Source organism: Humulus lupulus, chromosome 6 (genome assembly GCF_963169125.1).
Source record: "Humulus lupulus chromosome 6, drHumLupu1.1, whole genome shotgun sequence".
NCBI classification, from domain to species: Eukaryota; Viridiplantae; Streptophyta; class Magnoliopsida; order Rosales; family Cannabaceae; genus Humulus; species Humulus lupulus.
Window position 1 is genome coordinate 4,095,301 of NC_084798.1, and position 23,808 is coordinate 4,119,108.

The window sequence follows — 23,808 nt, forward strand, 5'->3', positions numbered from 1 at the left end:
TTGTGGCCGTGATTGGTTTGGAGAGAAAACGAAGGAAAGAAAAGAAAAGAAAAAGGGAGGAGAAGAAGGGGTTTCGGGGAGAGAGAAGGGAAAAGAAGAACAAAAAAAAGATGAGTATTGACTCATTTACTCAGGTGGGCCCCACCCACAAAAAAAAAAATTTAAATAATACTTTTTTTTTTTTCCTGAGTCTCTACATTCTTCCTTCCTTAAAGAAATTTCGTCCCGAAATTTTCAAAGTACAACCCCAAGCTGAAAATTAAACAAATGAGAATACTTCTCATACAACTCCAACTCTAACTCCCAAGTAGCCTCGTCTTCTCTTTGGTTTCGCCACCAGACCTTGACTACGAGAATCTCTCTATTCCTTAGCACCTTTAACTCTCTCGCTAGAATTATGATAGGTTGTTCTTCACATGCCACGTCATCTTGAAGAGGGATAGCCTCATACCCAATGATGTGCGATGGGTCTGGAGTACACTTCCTCAGCATCGACACATGGAACACATTGTGAACATGCCCCAACCGCGTTGGTAAGTTCAATCGATAAGCGACCTCCCCAACCCTCTCGATAACATCGATAGGTCCAATCTACCTCGGGGCTAGCTTACCCTTCACTCCAAATCTCGTCACACCACGCATAGGAGTAACTTTCAAGAAGACATAGTCACCAACCTCAAACTCAACTTCTCATCGGAGGAGATTGGTATAACTCTTCTGACGACTTTGAACAACCTTAAGTCTTTCTTGGAAAAAAAATACTTTGATCTTCCCAGTAGTACTAGAAATTTGAGATCCAATTGTGACATGCTAATTTGGTTCTGCCCAACACAAGGGTGATATGCATGGTCTCCTATATAAGGCATCATAAGGAGTCATGCCTATACTGGCCTAGTAGCTATTTTTTTTTAATTTTTTTTTTATAAGTGAATTCCACCAATGACAAGTGTTCTCCCAAATCCAAAATACAATAACGAAGCATGTCCTCCAAAGTTTGGATAGTCCTCTCAGACTGTCCATCTGTCTGAGGGTGGTGGGCAGTGCTCAAGTTAAGTTCAGTTCCTAAAGTTTCTTGCAATGCTCGCCAAAACTTTGATGTAAATCGAGGATCTCTCTCAGAAACAAGGCTGGAAGGCAACCCATGTAGTCGAAGTATATTACCCATATAAAGTCGAGCTAGTTTAGAAACCTTACAATCCTTCCTAATTGGAATGAAATGAGCAGATTTGGTCAAACGATCGACAATCAACCGGACAGTGTCATGCTTTAATGGTGTTAATGGTGATCCAACCACAAAGTCCATCGTGATCTTGTCCCACTTCCATTCCGGTATAGGTAAAGGTTGAAGCAACCCTGAAGGTCTCTGGTGCTCAGATTTAACCTGTTGGCAAACCATACACTTAGCTACAAAGTTAGTCGCGTCTCTCTTCATACCTTCCCACCAATATTGTCTTTCCAAATCTTGGTACATCTTTGTGCTTCCAGGATATACAACAAACTTAGACCTACGGGCCTCAATCATAACAGACTCTCTAAGATCAGGGATATTTGCAACGACTAATCTTCCCTTATGGTATAAGAATCCTTCAGCATTTACTGTCCATCCATCTAGCTGCTCACCGTTTTGGATTCGATTCTAGATAAGTCTCAATTTCTCATCTTGCCACTGACATTGCTGAACTTGTTGAAGGAGCACTGTGTAGCAACCGCATTTGCTTTTCCATGAGGATACTTCAAAGTGAAATCATAATTTGCCTTGTTCTCGACCCTTCTTCTTTGCCTCAAATTCATGTCTCTTTGAGTAAAGAGATACTTTAAACTCTTATGATCATATTCTAATTCAAACTTTTCCCCATATAAGTAACATCTCCACATTTTCAAGGCAAAAATCACTGCTGCAAGTTCCAAGTCATGTGTGGGGTAGTTCTTCTCATGTGGCTTCAATTGGCATGAAGCATAGGCAACAACCTTGCCATTTGGCATGAGAACTCCACCTAAACCAGTACCAGAGGCATCAGTGAATACCACAAACGGTTCATCACTATTAGGCACAACGAGAACAGGAGCCGTAGTCAATCTTGGCTTAAGTTCTCTGAAAGTTTCTTTATAACTGTCATCCCTCACGAACTTTAAACCCTTTCTTGTTAACTTTGTCAAAGGCATAGGAATTTGAGAAAAATTCTCCACGAAGCAACGATAGTAACATGCTAACCCAAGAAACTTCGAACCCCAGTAACGCTCTTTGGTCTTTCCCACTACAAGCTAGAATCTATCTTTGTAGGATCCATAGTAATGCCTTCTTGAGATATTACATGCCCTAAGAATTTGACCTCGGTCATCCAGAAGTCACATTTCTCTTTTAGCATATAATTGACGATCTCCCAGAGTTTACAACACAATTGCTAAGTGCTCTGCGTGGTCCTCAAGGGTCTTGGAATACACCAAAATGTCATTAATGAAAACCAACACAAACTTATCCAAATAAGGTCTAAAGATTCTATTCATAAGGTCCATAAATATTGCAGGTGCATTCGTCAATCCAAATGGCATCACCAGAAACTCAAAGTGTCCATAACGCGTTCTGAAATTAGTTTTAGGAATATCCTCTTCCTAAATCCTCAATTGATGATAGCCTGAGCTTAAGTCAATCTTGGAAAAACACTTTGAACATATGAGCTAATCAAACAACTCATGCATCATTGGCAATGGATACTTGTTCTTGATTGTCATCTGAATTAATTTCTCATAATCGACGCACAATCACAAGGATCCATCAGATTTCTTGGCAAACAAAACTGGAGCTCCCCATGGGGAAGTATTGTTCCTGATGTACCTTATCCATTAGCTCACTCAATTGCCTTTTCAATTCATCCAACTCTGCAGGTGCCATGCGATAAGGGGTAGTAGAAACTGGTTGAGTCCCGGGAATCAAATCAATGCAAAATTTGATCTCTCTATCAGGTGGTAGTCCTGGCAAATCCCCAGGAAACACATCTAGAAAGCCACTAACCACTGATATCCAAGGAAACTTGTCTAGAGGCCTAGACTTATCCTCAATTGCAAACAGAATCCCATAACACTCTAAGTTTCTTTTCCCACCTAAACATGCCTTAAGAATAGGATCCTGCCTTACTGCATTCATGTTGGCTCGATATACAATGAAATCTCCACTTGGAGTTAAAAGAGTCACCCTTTTTGCGTGAGCAGTCAACAATGGCTTGGTACTTAGACAACTAATCCATGCCAAGAATCACATCAAATCGTCCTATAGGTAACACCATTAGGTTTCCTAATAAATTATGCCATTCAAATATAATACAACCGATTTGCAGATGGTTGATACTTCACCATACCCTCCCATGGGTACACTCAACTGCAATGTAGGACTAAAAGTTTCTCAACTCAAACCCAACATGCTAGCAAACATTTATGATATACAAGAATGAGATGCACCAGTATCAAATAATACATGAGCCCAAGAGTGTGAGATAAGAACAACACCATCCACAACTCCCTGGCATGCTCCTCCTTGTACATCATCACCACCAAGAGCATAGGCTTGACCAGAGGCTTTTTCCGTTGCTTTCCCTTTTCCTTGACCAAGATGGCTTGTGCTTGCACTAGAGTCTTCTCCGGGATTGAACTCTCTCTAACTTCCAGCATAAATAGGAGTTTGAAAACTCTGGGAGTACCCCTGGTTGAATCCTGAACTTTGGGGCTAGAACTAATGTTGATATTGGGATTGTTGCCCTGGTGTGGGTGTAAAACCATATGATGAAGTCTGAGACTGGTTACTCTTAGTTTGTCCTGTGAAAGGAGTATACCTTGCATAACTCCCTATGGGTCCTCCATGTGAAGGCTGGAACCTCTGTTGTCGTGTGGGCAATCTTTCTTTCGATTCTTTCTTGATGAGCCTCAATCTGTAAGGCTGCTGTCACACACTCATTCAAATTTCCAAAGGTCATAAGGCAAGTGGACCCAGCATTGAAGGGAGTAAGCGACGGGGGAACTTCTTTATTGTTAATAGAATATCTTCTACTACTAAATTGGCAAAAATATGTACTTAGAAAATTTCATCTATGCTGAGCAGTGCGATGAATTTAACGAATTTTACGAGCGTTGGTATAACCGTGCTAAGGCAACTCTCATAAGGGTTTACTTTAAGGATCTTTGGACTGGCAGCTCCACTGTTGTTGGTGTTTTTGTACTCATTTTTACAATAGTTTCAACTATTGAGTCAATATGGTCGTTTCAGGAGAGAAGCCTTCGTTCGGCCAATAAAAGCAACTACTTGTCATTTTCTCTTTAACTAGTCGTTACTACTAAATTAGTTATATTGCTTAGTTACTTGTCATTCAATGCTTGTTTAAATTAGTGTGATGGGTGCTAATAAAACTAATTGAAGAAATGAATAAAAAAGAATTTTTTTGTCATTTCTTGCTTATTATATATTATTAATTATTTATCTATGTTTGATTGGAAGAAAAAGCATTGTTTGGAAAATTCTAATTTAATGCATATTATTAAGAATAACTTTTATTTTATTATAAAAAAATTGGTCTAATTAATATTTTTTTTTTAAGTCCCGTATTAAGAACATCTCTATAGGTAATAATACATTTAAATATATATATATATATATCTGAAAGATTTCTCAGTTACTACTCATTACTAAAACTGTGATAGTTATATATATATGCATGAATATCAATAATCGTAGACTTGTACGCGCCATTGGTTCTTCTTTATTAGATCATCTTTTATTCCGTCCCACGTATTCTGATCGCCAATACTCCTGAAAATGGCTTCAACCTCATCCACCATGCTCTGAGGCCCAACCAGATATATATAAGCTCCGCTATGAACAACGAGTTGAAATACATAAAAAAATTCACCTTGTCGTTGCAAAAGGTGGTTGAAGTATTTGTAGTTGAAGTTTCGTGGGTAGTCCTGCTCGTACTGCTTGAATTCGTCATTGTAAACTCGAGAATCGAGATCGTCCTCCACCCCATAGAACAGCAACACTTGGCCAGCAAATTTGAATAAAGGAATATCCTCTTTGAAGAAATGACGAAGATGGGCTCTGAAGGGAGCAATGGCAGCCCCAGATTTGGCCACAAATATGTGAGTGGCAGTGGGACTGTAATCTCCCAAAAGTGTGGCCTCGAAGGAGGGTCCTACAAGTTGAAGATGATCTCTACGCCTTGCTTTCATGCATAAATACTTCAAGGTCTTGTCATTTTTGTCAAGAGGCACGATTATGGTAGCTGTTTTGCCGTTAAAGTAATCTCCATACCTTGAGGAAGCAGCAAAGACAATAATGAATATATATATACATATATATATATACATATGTCACATAGCTAACATTGTTTGAATTAGTATATGTATATGTATATATATATATATGAATATTGCCACTGAGCGTATCATTATTAGTACAAGTGCTGCACATTTCAATTTAATAAATATTATAAAATATCGCTAAGCAGTCACCAGTTGACACTTTATATGGTGTTAGACACCTTAAAGTGTCAAATAACAAGATACTTACGTGACATATAACCACGAAAGCTTATCCCTCCCAGTAAGAAAGATCGCCATGATGATCAAATACGATTTCGTAAACCGTCTTATCAATAACATGACCTGAATTAATCTTCCTTACAGAAAGGATGGTGGCAGGACAAGGATTCCCATGCGTGTATACATTTGTGGGAGGCCTGATGGCATTTTCCAGCTCCAAAGGAGCAACCGGAACCCTTCGAACATCAGAAGTATTAGAAAGGATGAGTGCCATAGGCAAAGATAGATGGAAAGAAAGCAACGAACAAAAGAGATATGTATAAGCTAGTGAGTTGAGATGAGAAATGTGTGATCATCCAAAAGGGGCTTATATACAGTATATTACTCTTGCATGCATGCATGTAACACGTTTATACTTTTTTCATTCATTTGTTCACACCATACATATAGAATTAGATTATTGTATATCATATTGTGTCTAACTAATATAACTGTGACACCTCGTATTAAAACCTAACTTATAGTGAAAGAGTAGTAACAGTTTTTTATAAATGAATTATTAAATATGAAATGTCACAATTATATTGGTTAGACACAATATGAGACACTAATTTGACAGAGGATCTTGATTCATACATATATAAGTAGCTTGAGCTGACACCGTTGTCTGCCTACTTATCTTTGTTAAACCATTGCAAACACTATGTAAAACACATGTTATCACAACTCAATGTTATGAATTGATCGATCATGAGATTAATACAATTTTGTTTTCTAAATGTGAAAGGAAGACTAATATAATTTAACTTCCTCTATTATAATAATAGCATCCATTCATATGGAAATTTTAGTTTATACCAAATGAGAAACGAACGAAAACAAATTCTGAGTCCTGACTTTGTGTCTTATTCAATGTTTGTTAATAATTAATGTAGTGCTACGCTACAAAAGTTTTAGGTTAGAATGAAATAAGTACAAAAAATAAAATAAAAAAAAGTTAAATAAATTGAAGAATGTTGTTATTAGGCACCTCCCATCGTGTCTCACAATTGGTTATTGATACTCTATATTTACTATTAAACTAAGTTGTGTCGGTCTCGAAAATAAATTGTACTAATAACAACCTGCTGACTTTATATGGGGTGTTGAACACCACTAATGCTCCTTAGCATTTCTCTAAATTAAATGCGTCGAAATTAAAAATTACAATTATTTCTTAGCCACGAGAAACAAATTGCGTCACCTTATATTAATGAGAACGTGGTTAATAAGAAAGCAAAAAACTTATTTCGGTTTAGGTTTTATTAATTAGTACTTCAGAATTTCTTTAAATTAATTAGTTTATTATTTTAGTTTTGAAAATTGTTAAAGAAGTGAATATATTTACTGAAGCTAAATTGATATTTTTTTTAAAAAAAATTATTTCTAAAATTTTGCGAATTGAATTTAGATGTTTCTTTATTTATTTTTTTGACAAAAAATGATTCTTTATTTTGATTTCTAAGGTTTAAATTAATTTTCTTAGACTTCAATAAAAATTAACTATTTTAGAAATTAATATAATAGAATTTAAAAACTATTGAATATATACCCCTTGAGTGATTTAATTAAGTCTTGGGACTAGTATAGATTTTTGCATGATTTTGAAGTTATAATAAACAGTGTACTATGTTTTCGTTTCAAGGATTTCGATTGAATTTTGAATTTTGTTTTCGAATGTGAACAGAAGGGTTCATGACCAAGACCACCAGCTGTACAATGACCAAGACTAGACTAGTAACTACATTATATTTTTGAGGGTTTTGGTCTTCGAAATATAAGGACAACCCAGTGCTGACTTGACGCATATATCTCATCCAACCATATTAATTAATGCCAAATGGGAAATGAATACAGGTTGGAAATATATATTGCCAAATGGGAAGAGATTATATGAATTTATTTGTTCACATAGTAAAAAAAAAATTGAGTGTTGTTATTTGACAGCTTAAGATACCCAGCACTACAAGAGGTGATAGATATCACATAATACTTATTATATTCAAATATGTGAAACCGATATTGTCACGACTCGAGCCTTAGGTAGTGACAGATTTATAATATCCATAATTTTGGTGGTCAAATGTCAAATTTTGACCCTTATTGAAAAATAACCATTATAAATGATCTTTTAGTTTATACTAAATAGTACAATAATTATAATTCGAAAATAATAGAATAATTCCTATAATTATATATAAAAATATTAGTGAGAAAAGCATGATCATCGATCATTACATATAGAATAGTAATATTCCCACAGTTATAAAAAAACTAAAATACTAATTAGCATCCACCATTCCTCATTCCTAACTATTACATAGCTAATTGTGATATACGGACCATAAGGTTCCAAATCAAATACATAAATAGTGTTAAAATGATAGGACTTTGACACCAAATAGAATTAGGCTAAATCACATTGGCTCCATCACTAATTCACATTCCACATTCGCATCACAGGGTTCCTGGAACGGGAGAGATATAGGGGATGAGCTTATAAAGCCCAGTAGGAAAACAACTAATACCATATGACCCAAAAAGTTTAATAAAACCCCTGCATGGTTAGCTTTAAAAACAAAACATACATCATCATGTATAAACCAAAAATAGAGTGAACTCAAATAATCATAAGAGCATAGCTACAAGTGCACATCACACCGTCCACTAGATCCCGTTACCCATCATAGAAAAACCGACATCCTAAACCGGGTACCTGGACCTGATAACCACCACAAGGGGAGGCTCAGAACACTTCATGTATACAGATACTAGGTCTTTATACCTACAGATGAGTGGACACCTGATCTACCTATGATGACATAAAGACTAGGTCATGAAACAACAACATGCACACATTATGATCATTAAGGTTCTCATCAGTATAACCGCATCCAGGTAACTAGAATAACAGAAGAACATATTCCCTTTATTTTAGAAAATTGGGCAGCATAACGATTGCATGTGAATAAAACCAAAAAATCATAACCTGCATAGATAAGTATATAAAAATATATTTGGCACTCAATGCCCTCAGAACAGATCAGAAATCATGGAGATTAAATTTTCAATTTTTCAAACATTTTATAAATCAAACATTTGGAATATATCTAATGTTATTATATACATATAAAACAAGTTCAAGAATTAAATTGAGTCCCTATCTCTTTAAAATTGTCATCCTCTGTCCAAAGAGATGCTTTTGGGCTTACCGATGATTCTAGTGTAATTAATCCAATTAAAATATCACATTTTTCTATGTGCATCAAATGAAAAACGATTATCATCATTGCCTATATCTAAAATTTCAAGTTTCAGAACCTCACTCAAGCGGTGCAAAGTGGTAGTTGGTGGTGGCAGTGAGCGGTGTACCGGAAACGTCAATGAATATATGCATGACATATATCAAAACGATCCTCTCGATGAGTACATCACGAAAGTACATCTCCTTCGCCCAAATGACCTCCAGTGTCGCCGGAAAATGCTTCCAAATGGGCAGAGATACTCAACATCTTGCCAGAGAAAAACGGCGAGTTGACCGGAATAACTTAGTGGGTGACGTCTCTCTCGCGACGCTGATTCCAACGGTGCCAACCACTCAAAATCTTATGCTTGGGTAAGAATAGTTTATTTCTTATTTAAATTATTTATGTAAAAAGTAATGAATATGTCTCTCGCTGAATTAAAAAAGAATTGTTATTATTATGAAGTATTTTTAATTAAAAAAGACTACTCATCCTTTGGCAATGAGTTAATGCCAAATAGGAAATGACCGTCTATAGGTTGGAAATAACTTAATAATAAACCAGTTGAACCGATATTTACGAGACTTTTGTATATCATATATGGTACTTTATATAAAAGTATATACATATACAATCACTAAAAATATAAAATTAAAAGTGAACGATCTAGATAAATTGATAATGTCCGCTAATTCGATCTGAACGACAAATTTATATGAAAGCTCAAAAGGTCTGTAGCTTCGATCATTATTATTCAACAAACATACGTAAATAGGTACGTAACGTATCCAAATATCTTTATTTCCCATAATCTCATGATAGTGTAATGATTAAGAGAAAAGGTACACATATATTAGACACTTTATTTATTTATTCCAAGTTCATAATAATTAATTAAGTGTGAATTAATCATAGATTTCTACGCGCCACTGGTACTTGCTTACCAGTTCATCTTTTATTTCTGTCCAATTATTCTGACCATTTGTAGAACCGGCAAATCCCCTGAAGACGACTTCAACCTGATCCACCATCTCCTGAGATCCAACCAGGTATATGTAAGCTTCGTTATCAACCAACATATCAAATACCATTTTACCAAGACCACCAGCATCTCGATCCAAAATGTCGATGAAAAAGTTATAGTGGAAGTTTTGTGGGTTGTCCTCCTCGTACTGCATGAATTCGTCATCATATAATCGACAGTGGAGATTGTTCCTTGCCCCATAGAACAACCATGCATCGCCAGAAAATTTAAACTCGGGAATATCTTCTCTGAAAAAACGATGGAGGTGGGCTCTGAAGGGAGCAATAGCAGCCCCAGATTTAGCCACAAATATGTGAGTGGCAGCAGCTGGACTAGAATCTCCCAAGAGGGTTTCCGTCAAGGTGGGGCCTACGAGTTGAAGATGACATCCAGACTTTGCGTTGCATAAATATCTGATGGTCTCATCGTCATTATTATTAGACACACATATGGTAGCTGATCTGCCATTAAAATATTCTCCATACCTAGACGAAGCAGCAAAGATAATCCTACGCCTGCTAACACGCTCTGGTTCGAACGGATTATTAGGGTTCTGCATGTATGCAAATAATAATATTAATTGAATATATATATATGTACATATATATATATAATAAAATACATACCGGCGGGACCATAACACCGAAGGCTTGTCCCTCCAAGTACATCATAAAGCCACGATGATCAAATACGATTTCGTAAATCTGATGAGAAATTTGCCTAACTGAAAGAATGGTTGCGGTATGAGGTGCCTCAGGCGTGTATAAATTTGTGGGAGGCATAATCATGGCATTTGCGTCTTCCAGCTTTAAAGGACGAACCGGAACCCTTCGAACATCAGTCGTAGCATCATGAAGAATGAGAGCCATGGCGAAGATAGATATATGGAAAGAAAGCAACGACAAAAGATATATACGTATAGCTATATATAGTGAGGAGTTGAGAGAAGAGAAAGATGTGATCCTCCAAAAGACAAAGGGGTTTATATGCATGCATGCATGTTACACGTTTATACTTTTTTCCTAAATTTGTTCACACCATCATAGGTCACTTTTGGCTGACGCTTTCTGGTAAATTAGTGTGTCTCATATTGTGTCTAAACAATATAATTGTGATACTTCATATTAAAATTTAATTTGTTGTGAAAGTGTATTAGCAATTTTTTTATAAATGAAATATTAAATATGAAGTGTCACAATTACATTGGTTAAACATAATATGAGACACACTAATTTGACAGGAAATCTTACCTTAAAACGATAAAATCGAAATGTGGACGTCTTAATTAGTTCATCCAATTATCTTATCAGAATGATCAGTATAACGATTTGATCCATCGACCAATTTTGTTTTGTAAATGTTAAAGGAAGATTAATTAATACATTATGCTACTTTAATGTAACTTTTTTTCTATTTGAATGTGAACCCATTCCTGAGATTGCAAACAAGTCAATATAAATGTACTATTTTTGCATTTATACAAAAATTGATTGTGTAAATCGACATGAGGACATCACATAACTACAAGATTAGTGATGATAATTAAAGCCAAATGAGAAATGGTTACATATGTACGTTGAAAATATATATTGCCAAATGGGAATTTATCTTGTCAAGATTATTAATGGGTAATATTGCCCAGTTCAACTACTTTAGTCTCACATATAATTAATATAAGTTATATATATTAAAGTAATCTGGAAATTATATAAGTATTATTGATCGTTTTATAATATAATAAGAAAGCACTATTGGCGCGCTTATTTGAGAATCTCTACTTTATGTGCTAGAATATTTAATTCACTTCTCACTGTATTTTTTTGTTGACAAGATCCACACTATTTTTGCAATCTTCTTTGATCATATTAAATTAAAATATGTGGAACCATATTAATTAAATTGTATAAATAATATTATGACACCTCTATATTGTGTTGGCACTACAAAAATAATAGATTCTGGAGAAGAAGGCTCCACCGACGACATTTAAATTATCATTGTTGGAGCCTTTTTCATGAAGTATCTTATGATTTTTCCTATTCATAACTAATGCTTTTTCATTAACATTTTTACGGTTTGTAGACAATTTTTTCAAATAGAGGGGCCAATCAACACTATTATAACCCCATTAAAATTACAAGAAAAATTAGATTTTATGACACTTGAAAAACATTATCTAAAAGAATTGAAAACAATTTAGGTAATGCTAATATAGTCCATGTTATTAAATGTCACGACCCGAGCCCTAGGCCGTGGCAGATTTGTAATATCCATAACTTAGGTGGTCAAAGGTCAAACTTTGACCTTCGGTGGAAAATAGTCTTTATAAATGATCCTTTAATTTATTTTAAATATTACTATAATTATAAGTCGAAACAATGGAATAACTCCTATAATTATATATGAAAATATTAGGGATAAAAGTAGGATCATTTATCTTAATACATAGAATAATAATATCCCCACAGTTATGTAGTCACCAAATAGTTAAATTTAATAAGTCATAAAATACCCAAAATAATACTTAGCATCCACCATTCCTTATTTCTAACTAGGACATAGCTAATTTAGATGTACAGACCGATAGGTTCCAAATTAATCACATACAATGTTTAAAAGATAGGACTATGGCACTAAACACATTGGCTTCAGCAATAATTCACACTTTTCCACGTTCGCGTCACTAGGCTCCTGGAATGGGAGAGATAGGAGTGAGCTTATAAAGCCCAGTAGGAAAGCAACTAACAACATAGGACTCAAAAGTTCAATAAAAACCCCTGCATGGTTGGCTTTTTAAAACAAAACATACATCATCATGTATAAACCAAAATAGAGAGAAACCACAAATAATCATAAGAGCATAGCTACCAGTACACATCACACCGTCCACTAGACCCCTAGATTCCGTTACCCACCATAGAAAATCTGACATCCTAAACCGGGTAGCCGGACCTGATAACCACCACAATGGGGAGGCTCAGAACACTTCCTGTATACAGATGCTAGGTCTTTACACCTACAGGTGAATGGACACCTGATCTACCTATGATGACATGGAGACTAGGTCGTGAAACAACAACGTGCACCAATCAAGATCACTATGGCTCTCATTGGTAAAACCAAATGCAGGTAAACATGAAAAGAAAGAAACATATTCCCTTTATATTTTAGAAAATTGGGCAGCATAACAGCTACCTTTGAATAAACCCAAAAATCATAACCTGCATAAATAAGTGAACAAAAATATTTATTTGGCACTTAGTGCCCTCAGAACAGATCAGAAAACATGCAGGTTAAGTTTTCAATTTTTCAAACATTTTATAAATATCGAAATTGGAATATGTTGAATGCAATTTGATACGAGTAAAATAAGTCCAAGAGTCTAGTTGAGTCCCTACCTCTTTAAATACTTCCTTAGAATTTAATCCGAGCCCAAAGCAACGCTCCTAAGCTTATCGATGATCTTAGAATGATTTAGTCCGATTTTAATATCACGTTTTTCCTACGTGCACCAAATGAGCAAACGATTATCATCATAGCATTCCTTATTCAAAATCGTGTCCAATGACATATAATATGAACATATTTAAAATTTCAAGTTCTGAAACCTTACCCAAGCGGTGCACTATAGCGGTTGGTGGCGGTACCGGAAACGTCGACGAATATATGGATGGCATATATCAAAACGATCCTCTCGATGAGTACATCACGAAAGTACAGCTGCTTCGCCCAAATGACCTTCGGTGTCGCTGGAAAACGCTTCCAAAGGGCGGAGATACCCAAAATCTTGCCGGAGAAAAACAGCGAGTTGGCCGGAATGAATTAGTGGGTTTTGTTCCTCTCTCCACGCTGGTTCCAAGGGTATCAACCACTCATCAAGAGGTGGTCGGAGTTGGCCGAAAAACACAGTCAAAGTTGACGGACCAAAACTTTGACTGGTGATTCTGAACGATTGACGGAGAGTTGGGCGATGCCGCTTGGCAGTTGAGGTCGCCGGAGCAAGGCGAAACTGATGAGCTACCGCGCGTCAAAAATGGTGGCCGGTGGTGGTTGGGTCTAGTGTCTTGCCATCGGTTACCGAGAGAAGAAGAAGAAGAAGAAGGAGAAGGAGAGAGTGCTCGGGAAGAAAAAGGAAAAAGAAAGAAAAAGAAAAGAAAAGAAAAATATGCTCATTTTTAAAACAAGTGGGTCCCACCACTTAAATAATATATATATATATATTCTTTCTTTTTTTTTCTTTTCTAAGTCGTCACATTAAAAGTCTTACATACTTTGTCATAATAAAATTTCCATAACAACTTTTCAGTGTTATTATATACATATAATAACTATTTATCAGTATGATAGATATGATGTAGATATAATAACATTAAAGGGTATAAAATTACATTATTACCGGCGGGGCCTTCATCCGCCGGTACTAACACTTATATCGGCGGACTACACTGACCCCACCGGTAATAATGTATTACCGGCGGAAGGATTTTAATAGCGGCGGATCCCTGTCACTAATAATGCTATATATTCGATTGAATCGTCCATCCCTGCCATTTCTTCTCTTCTCTCTAAACTTTTTTTTCCTCTCAGTTCGAGCACCACCACTGTCCGCCCCTCAGTCCGAGCACCACCACCCTCTGCCCCTCTGTCCGAGCACCACCACCACGCCACGCCGGAGTTTCAGACCCTACGCTACACTTTCACCACGGTGGTCTGGTTCGTGCTCAGTTTTCTCTCATCGTCTAAGTTTTTTTTTACATTTTCTGTTCTCAAATTATCAAACTAACCAATGATATTGGTTTCCTATTGAACTTTTCAGGTATATCTCAATATTTTGGAGTGTCTCGTTCCTTTGTTCGAAGTGGCTATTGGACTTTACTGATATTGTTTTGGTTAGTTTTTTTACTACAATTTTTACTTAATAAGTTACATTATTATGCTATGCTTTAAAATTAGTGTGTTGGATGTTGGATTTTTGTATGATTTGGGTTTTTTGTTTATATTATATTGTGTGCTATGGGATTTTTGTGGTTGCTAATATTATGTCATGAAGTATGTTTAACTTGTTTGCATACTCAATATTGAATTAAAACAAAACAATTATTATAGAAATACAAAATAAAAATGAAATATATAGAACTACACACCTCGATTAGAGCCTCTTGATAACTAAATCTTCTTTGGAGAGGAAGATTTATCAAAAAGTAATGTTTGGGGGCAGAGAAATCCATGGAATACTGATTTTGGGCAGAGAGAAAAAGAGTTTTGGGTATTTTGTGTTTCAGACGAAATGAGCTCTGCTAGGGAAGATGACTGATATATAGGACGTCTATCGAGAACATTTGTTCTTGTTAGAAGATCAAAAGTGCTCGGTATATCAACTTAAATGAAAAAAAAATCTGTGAACCTTTAACGCGTTTCTAAAAATGCTTCTACCGAGAACATTGAAAATTGTCTACGATATCGTGTTCTCCTTACGTATAACCCCTAATTTTTGTAGTGGGTAATCAGTCTTCTTTGAAAATCGAGTTAAAATAGGACATTAAAACCATTAATTCAAGTAGTTGACAGGGTAACAAGATGCAAGTGTAAAAAAAAAAAAAGAGATTAAGTTATTAACCCTTTTATTATATAAGTCGCAAACATTAATGAAATAACAAACAAGAATACATAATTAAAGAAGGCATAGGTTTTTTACCACAACTAAGAAGAACCAACGATCGAACGATGAATAAATACATTACATTACATGAAATATCATATATATAGATAGAGATATTGTTCTAATGGTGTGCCCTGGGATTGATGGTGGAAGAGAAATCTTGCAGCAGTGTCAAATAAGCCGTTACTAAAACAAAGAGTAATGATATTAAAGCCCAGGGGCTACTGAAATATTTACGACGGAATTCAGCTATCAATTTTGGCAGCCTTTTTTCGAAGTGCTTGTCTATTTCAGTTTTGATTTGTATAAAGACGTCTTCATCACTTTTTAGCAACAAGCAATTAGAGCCCAAGTTATTGAACAACGAAGATACTTCATTATCACTACTCAGACGGTGGCGCAGTATGCCAGCTTTCCTTAACTCTTTCACATCTGCTTCATTATCGATTAGCAAATCCATGAAGTGGACATATGAAGTGACCAAATAACAAGCCTTCTTACCACTATCCCTCAGGCGCACCTCATAAGCAACTAGATTCAACAGCTTACGTGCAGTTGAGTTATCCACATTTATTGGAGGAATGATGAGATAACCACCATTTCCAAACCAACGGCGACTGAACGATATGGACCTCATGTTTTCGGAATCGGAGGATTTTATCTGTATCCCTGCTGATTTAAGTTCTTGGACATTTCGAAAAGACATTTTGTTGTCTTGCTGCATGCTTTTTAACAGATTGGCCATGTCTTCGGGATTTGTGTCATCCACATTACTTGAATTATCCTTATTAGGACCACCAACGTTACCAACATCATCGACCGTGTCATGATCACCAAGCAGTACGGATCGAAGAGCATGAAGAAGATGTATTGGCAATTTTGAAGAACGTTTAAAGGCTTCGACTGCGGATAAGATCCCCTGTACATTTAAATCGTGGCTCCAGCAGTCTATTGGGGCCATAATATTGTTCAAATAAACAAAGCTGTAGATGGCTTTTAAATACTTCTCCTTCTTATCCTCCATCAACAAATCAAGTACTTTACAGGGAATTTGGTTCTCCAACAAAAACAAATCCTCGTGAATCAAAGCTGCATCAGCATTACTAATCTGCAACTCTCTTAACTCGCCCTTATTGAAAACGTAGCTATGTATGAACTTCAGTACAGCACACCCATCCAAGAACAAGAGCCAAACCAGAGAATCATAGTCGTACTCTAAAAGTATCTCCTCCTCAAAAAAACACTTGATGAGGTTATCTTTGTCGATCTTTTTCTAGAATCGGCAAAGAAAATCATCCCAATCATTGCCGCTCTCTTTGATGAATTTAGCTGCCAGATTTATCTTGCGCTGTTTGGATCTATGGAATTGAAATTCAGGAGCAGCACGATGAATTGGACCAATTGACAATGCTCTTGGCTTATAAGAGTCGTCGTTGAACGACTTTTCACTCTGCCGCATAACATCTGCAACACTTTGTATCTTCGTAATATCTGATTCGTTTCTTTCTCCATTGGCCGTGGCAGACGTATCTCCTTGGCTCATCTGTTCGATTAGCATCTTCTGGTCTTCGGATACCCAAATCTTGTTATTACGAAGAATAAATTCTTTCACATGATGATCAGGTGCCTGATCAATCTCCTCTATTCTATCATCAATGTCAATACGTCGTTCTTCGGTAGTCATCTTATTTAAATTTCTTTGCAAGAAATCAAAAGCATTAATTAATTTGTAATAAAAATGTTGACACAAAAAATCCCTATTATATTTTAGGCACATGGCCCTAATATTAGGAACTAATAAATAATAGAAAAAATTGTGGTATTTTATTCATAATATTGTATCCACGAATCCAAATCAATATATGTATAAATCGATTTAGGAAATCAAAATAATTACCTTATTTTAGATCCAATATATGGAAGAACAATTCCAAGATTATTTAACTTCAAAATCACGTTAATAATAGAATCAGAAGCTGTAATCATGTCTAACTACATAGAAGAATATCATGTAATAAAACCAAGGATCAACAGCAAAATGAAAGAAAGAAAACACATATAATCTTCGCATCAATATCTAACTGTAAAATTTAAATCATAATTTTCAGTGATGATTTCCCTGTAAAATTATTTTTATCATACATTTAGAAGTTGTAAATGTGTATTTATAATAAGAATTTTAAAAAGTAGAAACTAGAATTAAGAGTAAAAAATATAAGACAATATGTTTAATTATAGGTATATTTTTTTGTCCTAAAAACAGTTTTTATTTTAATGTATTTTACAAATTAATATTTTTTTACGTCGGTTTTCATTTCACAAATTAAGCTATAATAATATAATTCCAGTTACATTTTTTTCTTTCTAGTTATAAATTTTGTTGTGATCAAAAGTATGATGTTTTTACCTTTTTCCTCCATTAATTCAACTTATTATTATAATTAGTTATATTAGAACTACTTTTTATTTTCTCTCTCTCTCTTCTAATATTTTTTTCTAAATATATTATTCATAAAATTGTAGAGTTCTAAAGTTTCTTTTACAAATCCATAAATTTTCGTAAAGTGTAAAATTATCCATTAATAAAAAAATATGAGAAAAATACTTTGTCCACCTTTATACATTATATTATTCACTAAAATTCCTATCTAATTTAATTTCAATATTCTAAAACAATAAAACTAAAAGAAAAAATATATTCATTATTTATTTTGTACAATTTTAATTTTAAAAATTTTATATCATAATATATTTTATGAGTTATATTATTGTATTAAGAAATTGGATTTACTGCTTAAAATTATATATATAATTGAAGATACATTTTCAAATAATTAATTAGTGAGAAAGAAAATGGAAAATATGTCAATATTATTTGAAAATGTGTTAATATTATTACGTTACATTATATTGTATTAATTAAGAAATTGTATTTATTGTGTAAAATTATAAAATGAAGATATTTATGTCAGTTTACAAAAACATCACTACAAAAAATTTTAGTTTTAGTCACAATAAATTTTGTGACTAAAAACAAAAAATTTGTGATTAAAAAAAATCACCTTACTTATGTCATCACTAAAAAGTTCGTGGTTAAAAGTATTAGTCACAAAAATTACAATTTGTTGTCACTAAATGTATTTTTAGTCACAACAAACTTTATCACTAAAAATAATAGATTACGACTAAAATTACATTAGTGACAACTTGTGATTAAGTATGATTTTTTAGTCAGAAGTAATTTTTTATTGTTACTAAAAATGACATTTAATCACACAAAATATATATTACGATAAAAAAGTTGTCACTAAAAGTTATATTTTTTTTAGTGCCTATTTATATTTACAAATCATTAATTAAATAGAAAGTAAAAAAGAAGTTCTCATTATTTTATTCTGCTTTTATACATACATATTAGTGAGCTGCTTGAAATAATATATATTATTCTAAAGCAGAAGGTTATATATATATATATATATATATTGATGTACGTACCTGGCAAAGAGTTTGCATAATCTAAAGTTGACAACCTCTGATCAGAAGTAACTCGACTCGACTCGAAGTAAGCCCAAAGACGGGAGAGATCGACTTCTGATGTTGGATTAATGAGACGATAGGATGACTGACTATAAATAGACTAACATAAGGTTGAAATAGTAATTAGACATATTTCTTTAACATCCAATCACAGTATCACACAACTAATATAAATCATTATTAGAATCAAATTTATTAGTAAAATAAAATTAAAATTTTCCCTTACATTTTTATATTAGAATTTTAGGGAATGTCCGTGAAATGATATTTGGGGATGTTTTATACTCCTCCAAAATATTAAAAAATTTAGAATTATTTACATTGCTTAGTTCAATTAATTTATTTATATGAGTATTTATTTTTTAAAATTTATATAAAAATATTTGTTTTAAACTCTGTTTTCGACTCCATAAATTATTTTAAATTTCTTAAAAATTTGAAACAGAGCCTGCACATATTATTACACTTTGTATAAACAGTACATAACAACCAACCAAGAATAATCAATTAATTATATAAAATTATTACTTTTATTAATTTCACAAAAACGGTTTATTATATTATACATGCTTTAGGACACCATGATCAGATATTTGGAGGAGTTATTAATTCTTATATTTAATGGGGTTTTGTCTCCTAGTGAATATGTGTTTTGCATGGGATAGGTAGGTGTCAATATGAATTTTAATAACTTCTCATAATAGTATCATAAATGTTGATGTTACTATAGTCTTCGTCTCTCCTGATTTTTGTCTTGTAGCGGGCCCTGCTAGTAAAATCAAATTATGTGTATATTTATATGTAGGTGTAGCTGTTTATATATAGATAAGAGATTTGTGATCCAAAATATAGCAGTACTTTATATGGCGAGTAACGTAAGTCGGCAACGGAGCAACCCAACGTCATTAATGTGTTTCATGCAAGATTTAAATAATTTATTATTAAAAAAAATTATAATCATTTGTAAAATAATGATAGAATTATATATATAAAGCATTTTAAATTTAAGTAGTAAAATAAAGCTCATTATTTTAGAGAGAAGAAATCATTTGATTGAATTAAACGAGTAGCATGCTAATCAACAAACCATAATGTATGATTTAAACAATTCTTTTGACATAAACATTTAGATCAATCTGCATACATGATTATATAGTGATTTAGATATATTATCTAGTGACTTAATTTGGATTCTTTACAGTAAACAATCACTAGTAAGAAATTCCAAACTTTGGTAAGAATGTTATCATATAACAATTCTGATATTGTTGTATCATGCCGTACTAGTACTAGCAGGAGACAACAGTTCTAATCAAACTTTCATCACATGTACAGCTCAGTATAACATCTTGTAATCAGGATGGTTAATTATATAAGTGTATGTTATAATATTAGGAAAGACTTAATTAATTTAGTATGATATGTTACTCCAGAGTTATTATATAATATTATAATTATACAATATATATATGCATAATACTCAAACATATTTGTGTATCTTTTTCAATATTGTCAATCCTTTGTGTTTTTTTCAATTATCATTATTGTAGACATTTTTAGAGATTTTGGATCATAACCCTAATTTGTTTTGCTCAAAAGATTTCAATACTCTTTAGGAGTATCTTAGTTGTATTGACATATTTTTGTTTTTTGGCGTTTCGTTACTACATTTTTTTGGGTCTTTTTAATTTTTTACGATGTTTGTAGCTAATGACTCGATTGCGAAGGGTCATTTCTGTGAAGCTTTACGTTATCAGATATGATATCTTTTGTGCCAAACTCATTTGGCATGTTAAGTTATATTTTCTGGTATTGTTAAGATTTGTCTAATCTCTCTTTTCCTAAGAGATAGAGAGCTTTGGATATTTTAATCTTTTATACTTGAGAATTAAAGATTTCTAATCAACTTCGGATTTAGTTTATTTCACTGTATTTTGGATTGTTTAGAGCATGTGCAACCAGACGGTATAACCCCATATATATGGGGTTGGTGGGCTAAAACTCCTCCAACCAGACGGGATCACTAACATCATTTAGTCGTGTGTGAACAGTGACACGGCATATATGCCGTGCACTGTTCACACGGCAATTTTTTTTTTCTTTTTCAAATATAAATATATTTATATCTTTTATATATATATATAAATATGAGTATTATTTGGGTCTATATTTTATGTTGGGTTTTTTAAATTATAAATACACATAATTTAATTTTTTAAATAAAATTTCAAATATTTCATAATTAATTTTTTATATAATTTATTTTAATTTGTGTGAAAATTCTTACTCTACACTATATGAAAATAAAATTAAAATTGAAATTGATTAAATATACAAAAGATAATTAAAATATTACAAACTTACATTCTAATATTAAAATCAAATAAAATAATATAATAATAAAAAGAATATTTTATTTTATTAAAAAATAATACAATAATAAATAATATATTTTTTAGTGTAACTTTTGGTGTTGTGGTTGGAATGTAAAAAAAATATGGTGCTAAGATTCTTTAGTTTTGGTGTTGGTGCAACACCATAATCGGGTAATGGGTTGGAGATACTCTTAGTAGAGTTTTGATATTTAGTACCTCGAGTTACTGAACATGACATGGAGTGACAGTAATATATATCATAATAATTATTAAATTAAAATATATAAAAATTAATATTAAATTACACAATGGATAGTATGAGTATTATTTATTACAACCTTACGTCACCCATACAATTACAACTTACGTCATGAACTATAATTTTCACCTACCATGCAATGTGTTGGTTGTATCTATTAAATTTTGAAAGGACATCTTTCTTCGTTTCCATTCATGCATAGGTGGGACTAGGTCTACGTTCCCCATCTTGTTTGAGTTAGAGCATCAATTAAATAACATCAGCCAAATTTTAATTAATATTTTTTTTACTCCAACAAATTAAGAAAAGGATAAAAAGTTTGGAAAATGCCAAATGCACCAATAGGGAAAACTCAGCTCAAGCTCAGAAAAGAGGCTGAGAAAGAACTATTCATTATATATTGAAAGGTCACAGTACAGGGCAATGGCAGATGGCACAAGGCCTACAAGATGGGACCACAATACAACAAATTCAAAAACAAAAAGGTTGTAACAGAATTGTCCTACACCTAGTAGTGCGTGCACCAGCACACTACCATAACAGAAGGAATTAATACTCTACTATAACAGAAAGAATTAGCAGCTTAATTACATTGTTTAATCAATTCTTAACACCACCCCTCAAGCGAAAGGGTGAAGAGATCACACCGAGCTTGTTAACTAAGAATTGAAAACGAGAGTGGGAAAGGCCTTTTGTAAGGTAGTCAGCTACTTGGTCATGAGAGGGTATGTATCTGAGATCAATCTGCTTCTGAATTACTTTATCTCGAATAAAATGAATATCCAGTTCTATATGGTTAGCCCTTGCATGATAGACTGGATTTGCAGCAAGTGAGCTTGCGCTCATGTTATCACACCACACTATGGGAGTATAAGGCAGAGGAAATTTAATTTCATTGAGCAGTGACTGAATCCAGGTGATTTCAGCAGTAACATGAGCAAGGGCTCTGTATTCCGACTCTATGCTTGACCTGGAGACAACAGGTTGCTTTTTGGAGGACCATGGGATGAGTGTTTCTCCAAGATACACACAGTATCCGCCTATGGACTTTCTATCATCAGGGCAGCAGGCCCAATCCGCGTCTGAGTAACCTACAATCCCAAGTCGATCACTTTGCTGAATGTGAATTCCATGGTGTATTGTGCCTTTCAAGTATCTCAACACTCTCTTGGCTGCACTCAAGTGAGTTGTAGTAGGAGCTTTGAGAAACTGGCTCAACTTGTTCACTGCAAAGGCTATATCTGGCCTTGTATGAGTAAGGTACTGCATAGCTCCTATGATGCTCCTATAATTTGTAGGATTTTCAAGTACAGTCCCATCATGGAGAGACAGAGGTTTTCCTCCAACCATGGGTGTTGAACAAGGTTTGATGTTCTTCAGGTCAAGCTTGTGGAGAAGATCTGTTATGTATTTTCCTTGAGACAAGTACATTCCAGTTGAGTCTCTATAAACTTCTATTCCCAAGAAGTAGTTCAGTGCCCCCAAATCTTTAAGAGAAAAAGCCTTATTCAGCCTTTGAATGAAGTTGTTAAGCTCTATAGAGTTATTTCCTGTGATGACAATGTCATCCACATAAATTAGAGCCATTATCACAAACTGTGGTGTCTTGAGAACGAAGAGAGAGGTGTCTGCCTTTGAGTTTTGGAAGTTCCATTTGACTAGAGTCTGTTTCAACTTGTCAAACCATGCACGTGGTGCCTGTTTCAGACCATAGAGGGATTTGTCAAGTTTACAAACAAAATCTGGTTTGTCTTTGTCCTCGAAGCCTTGTGGTTGTGACATGTATACTGCCTCCTCAAGTTTTCCATTTAGGAAAGCATTGTTTATGTCAAGTTGCCTTATTTCCCAGTTCCTTGAGACAACAATTGTTAGAACAATTCGAACAGTGCAAGCTTTAACCACAGGACTGAAGGTTTCTCCAAAATCAAGCCCTGGTCTTTGATGAAATCCTTTTGCCACAAGCCATGCTTTATATCTTTGAAAGCTTCCATCAGCATTATATTTGATTTTTAGCACCCACTTGTTTCCAACAACATTGTATTCTGGTGATGGTCGAACAAGTGTCTAGGTCTTATTTCTTACCAATGCTTGAAATTCATCTGTCATGGCATTATTCCAACCTGTATGTCGTAAGGCTTCCTCCA

The 23,808-nt window shown here is 34.0% G+C and overlaps 3 protein-coding genes and 1 long non-coding RNA gene across 7 annotated transcripts; all 4 read right to left on the reverse strand.

The window, feature by feature from the left end:
* Nucleotides 1-4,707: 4,707 nt before the first annotated feature.
* LOC133783664 (ferredoxin--NADP reductase, embryo isozyme, chloroplastic-like) lies at nucleotides 4,708-5,604 on the reverse strand. Its single transcript, XM_062223313.1, has 2 exons — nucleotides 5,555-5,604; nucleotides 4,708-5,296 (listed from the first exon to the last, which is right to left on the reverse strand). Exons 1-2 carry the CDS (start codon nucleotides 5,602-5,604, stop codon nucleotides 4,708-4,710), a joined length of 639 nt encoding a protein of 212 aa, XP_062079297.1.
* A 3,978-nt stretch (nucleotides 5,605-9,582) lies between these two features.
* On the reverse strand, nucleotides 9,583-10,770 carry LOC133783707 (ferredoxin--NADP reductase, root isozyme, chloroplastic-like). 2 transcript variants are annotated; one of them, XM_062223356.1, is made up of 2 exons: nucleotides 10,461-10,770; nucleotides 9,583-10,387 (listed from the first exon to the last, which is right to left on the reverse strand). In XM_062223356.1, the coding sequence occupies exons 1-2, from the start codon at nucleotides 10,701-10,703 to the stop codon at nucleotides 9,716-9,718; spliced, it is 915 nt and encodes a 304-aa protein (XP_062079340.1). In that variant the 5' UTR covers nucleotides 10,704-10,770; the 3' UTR covers nucleotides 9,583-9,715. The 2 variants fall into 2 exon arrangements, with proteins under 2 accessions (XP_062079340.1, XP_062079341.1); XM_062223357.1 differs by having other exon boundaries at nucleotides 10,560-10,769.
* A 1,480-nt stretch (nucleotides 10,771-12,250) lies between these two features.
* On the reverse strand, nucleotides 12,251-13,957 carry LOC133783709 (uncharacterized). Its single transcript, XR_009870927.1, has 3 exons — nucleotides 13,448-13,957; nucleotides 13,233-13,336; nucleotides 12,251-12,525 (listed from the first exon to the last, which is right to left on the reverse strand). It is a non-coding gene; the product is annotated as an uncharacterized LOC133783709 (long non-coding RNA).
* A 1,578-nt stretch (nucleotides 13,958-15,535) lies between these two features.
* Nucleotides 15,536-19,072, reverse strand: LOC133781453 (putative UPF0481 protein At3g02645). 3 transcript variants are annotated; one of them, XM_062220438.1, is made up of 3 exons: nucleotides 18,989-19,072; nucleotides 17,391-17,437; nucleotides 15,536-17,190 (listed from the first exon to the last, which is right to left on the reverse strand). In XM_062220438.1, the coding sequence occupies exons 1-3, from the start codon at nucleotides 19,004-19,006 to the stop codon at nucleotides 16,767-16,769; spliced, it is 489 nt and encodes a 162-aa protein (XP_062076422.1). In that variant the 5' UTR covers nucleotides 19,007-19,072; the 3' UTR covers nucleotides 15,536-16,766. The 3 variants fall into 3 exon arrangements, with proteins under 3 accessions (XP_062076422.1, XP_062076420.1, XP_062076421.1); XM_062220436.1 differs by having other exon boundaries at nucleotides 18,989-19,058; XM_062220437.1 differs by lacking the exon at nucleotides 17,391-17,437 and having other exon boundaries at nucleotides 18,989-19,065.
* Nucleotides 19,073-23,808: the final 4,736 nt, after the last annotated feature.

What these genes read in the sequence shown, in the direction of transcription:
- LOC133783664 (XM_062223313.1), bottom strand. Translation starts at nt 5,604, where the DNA reads ATGGCGATCTTTCTTACTGGGAGGGATAAGCTTTCGTGGTTATATGTC. An exon ending in CTTTCGTGGTTATATGTCAC is followed by an intron (nt 5,297 to 5,554) that starts GTAAGTATCTTG and finishes TGCTTCCTCAAG; the next exon opens with GTATGGAGATTACTTTAACG.
- LOC133781453 (XM_062220437.1), bottom strand. Translation starts at nt 16,517, where the DNA reads ATGGAGGATAAGAAGGAGAAGTATTTAAAAGCCATCTACAGCTTTGTT.
- LOC133783707 (XM_062223356.1), bottom strand. Translation starts at nt 10,703, where the DNA reads ATGGCTCTCATTCTTCATGATGCTACGACTGATGTTCGAAGGGTTCCG. An exon ending in TCGGTGTTATGGTCCCGCCG is followed by an intron (nt 10,388 to 10,460) that starts GTATGTATTTTA and finishes GCATACATGCAG; the next exon opens with AACCCTAATAATCCGTTCGA.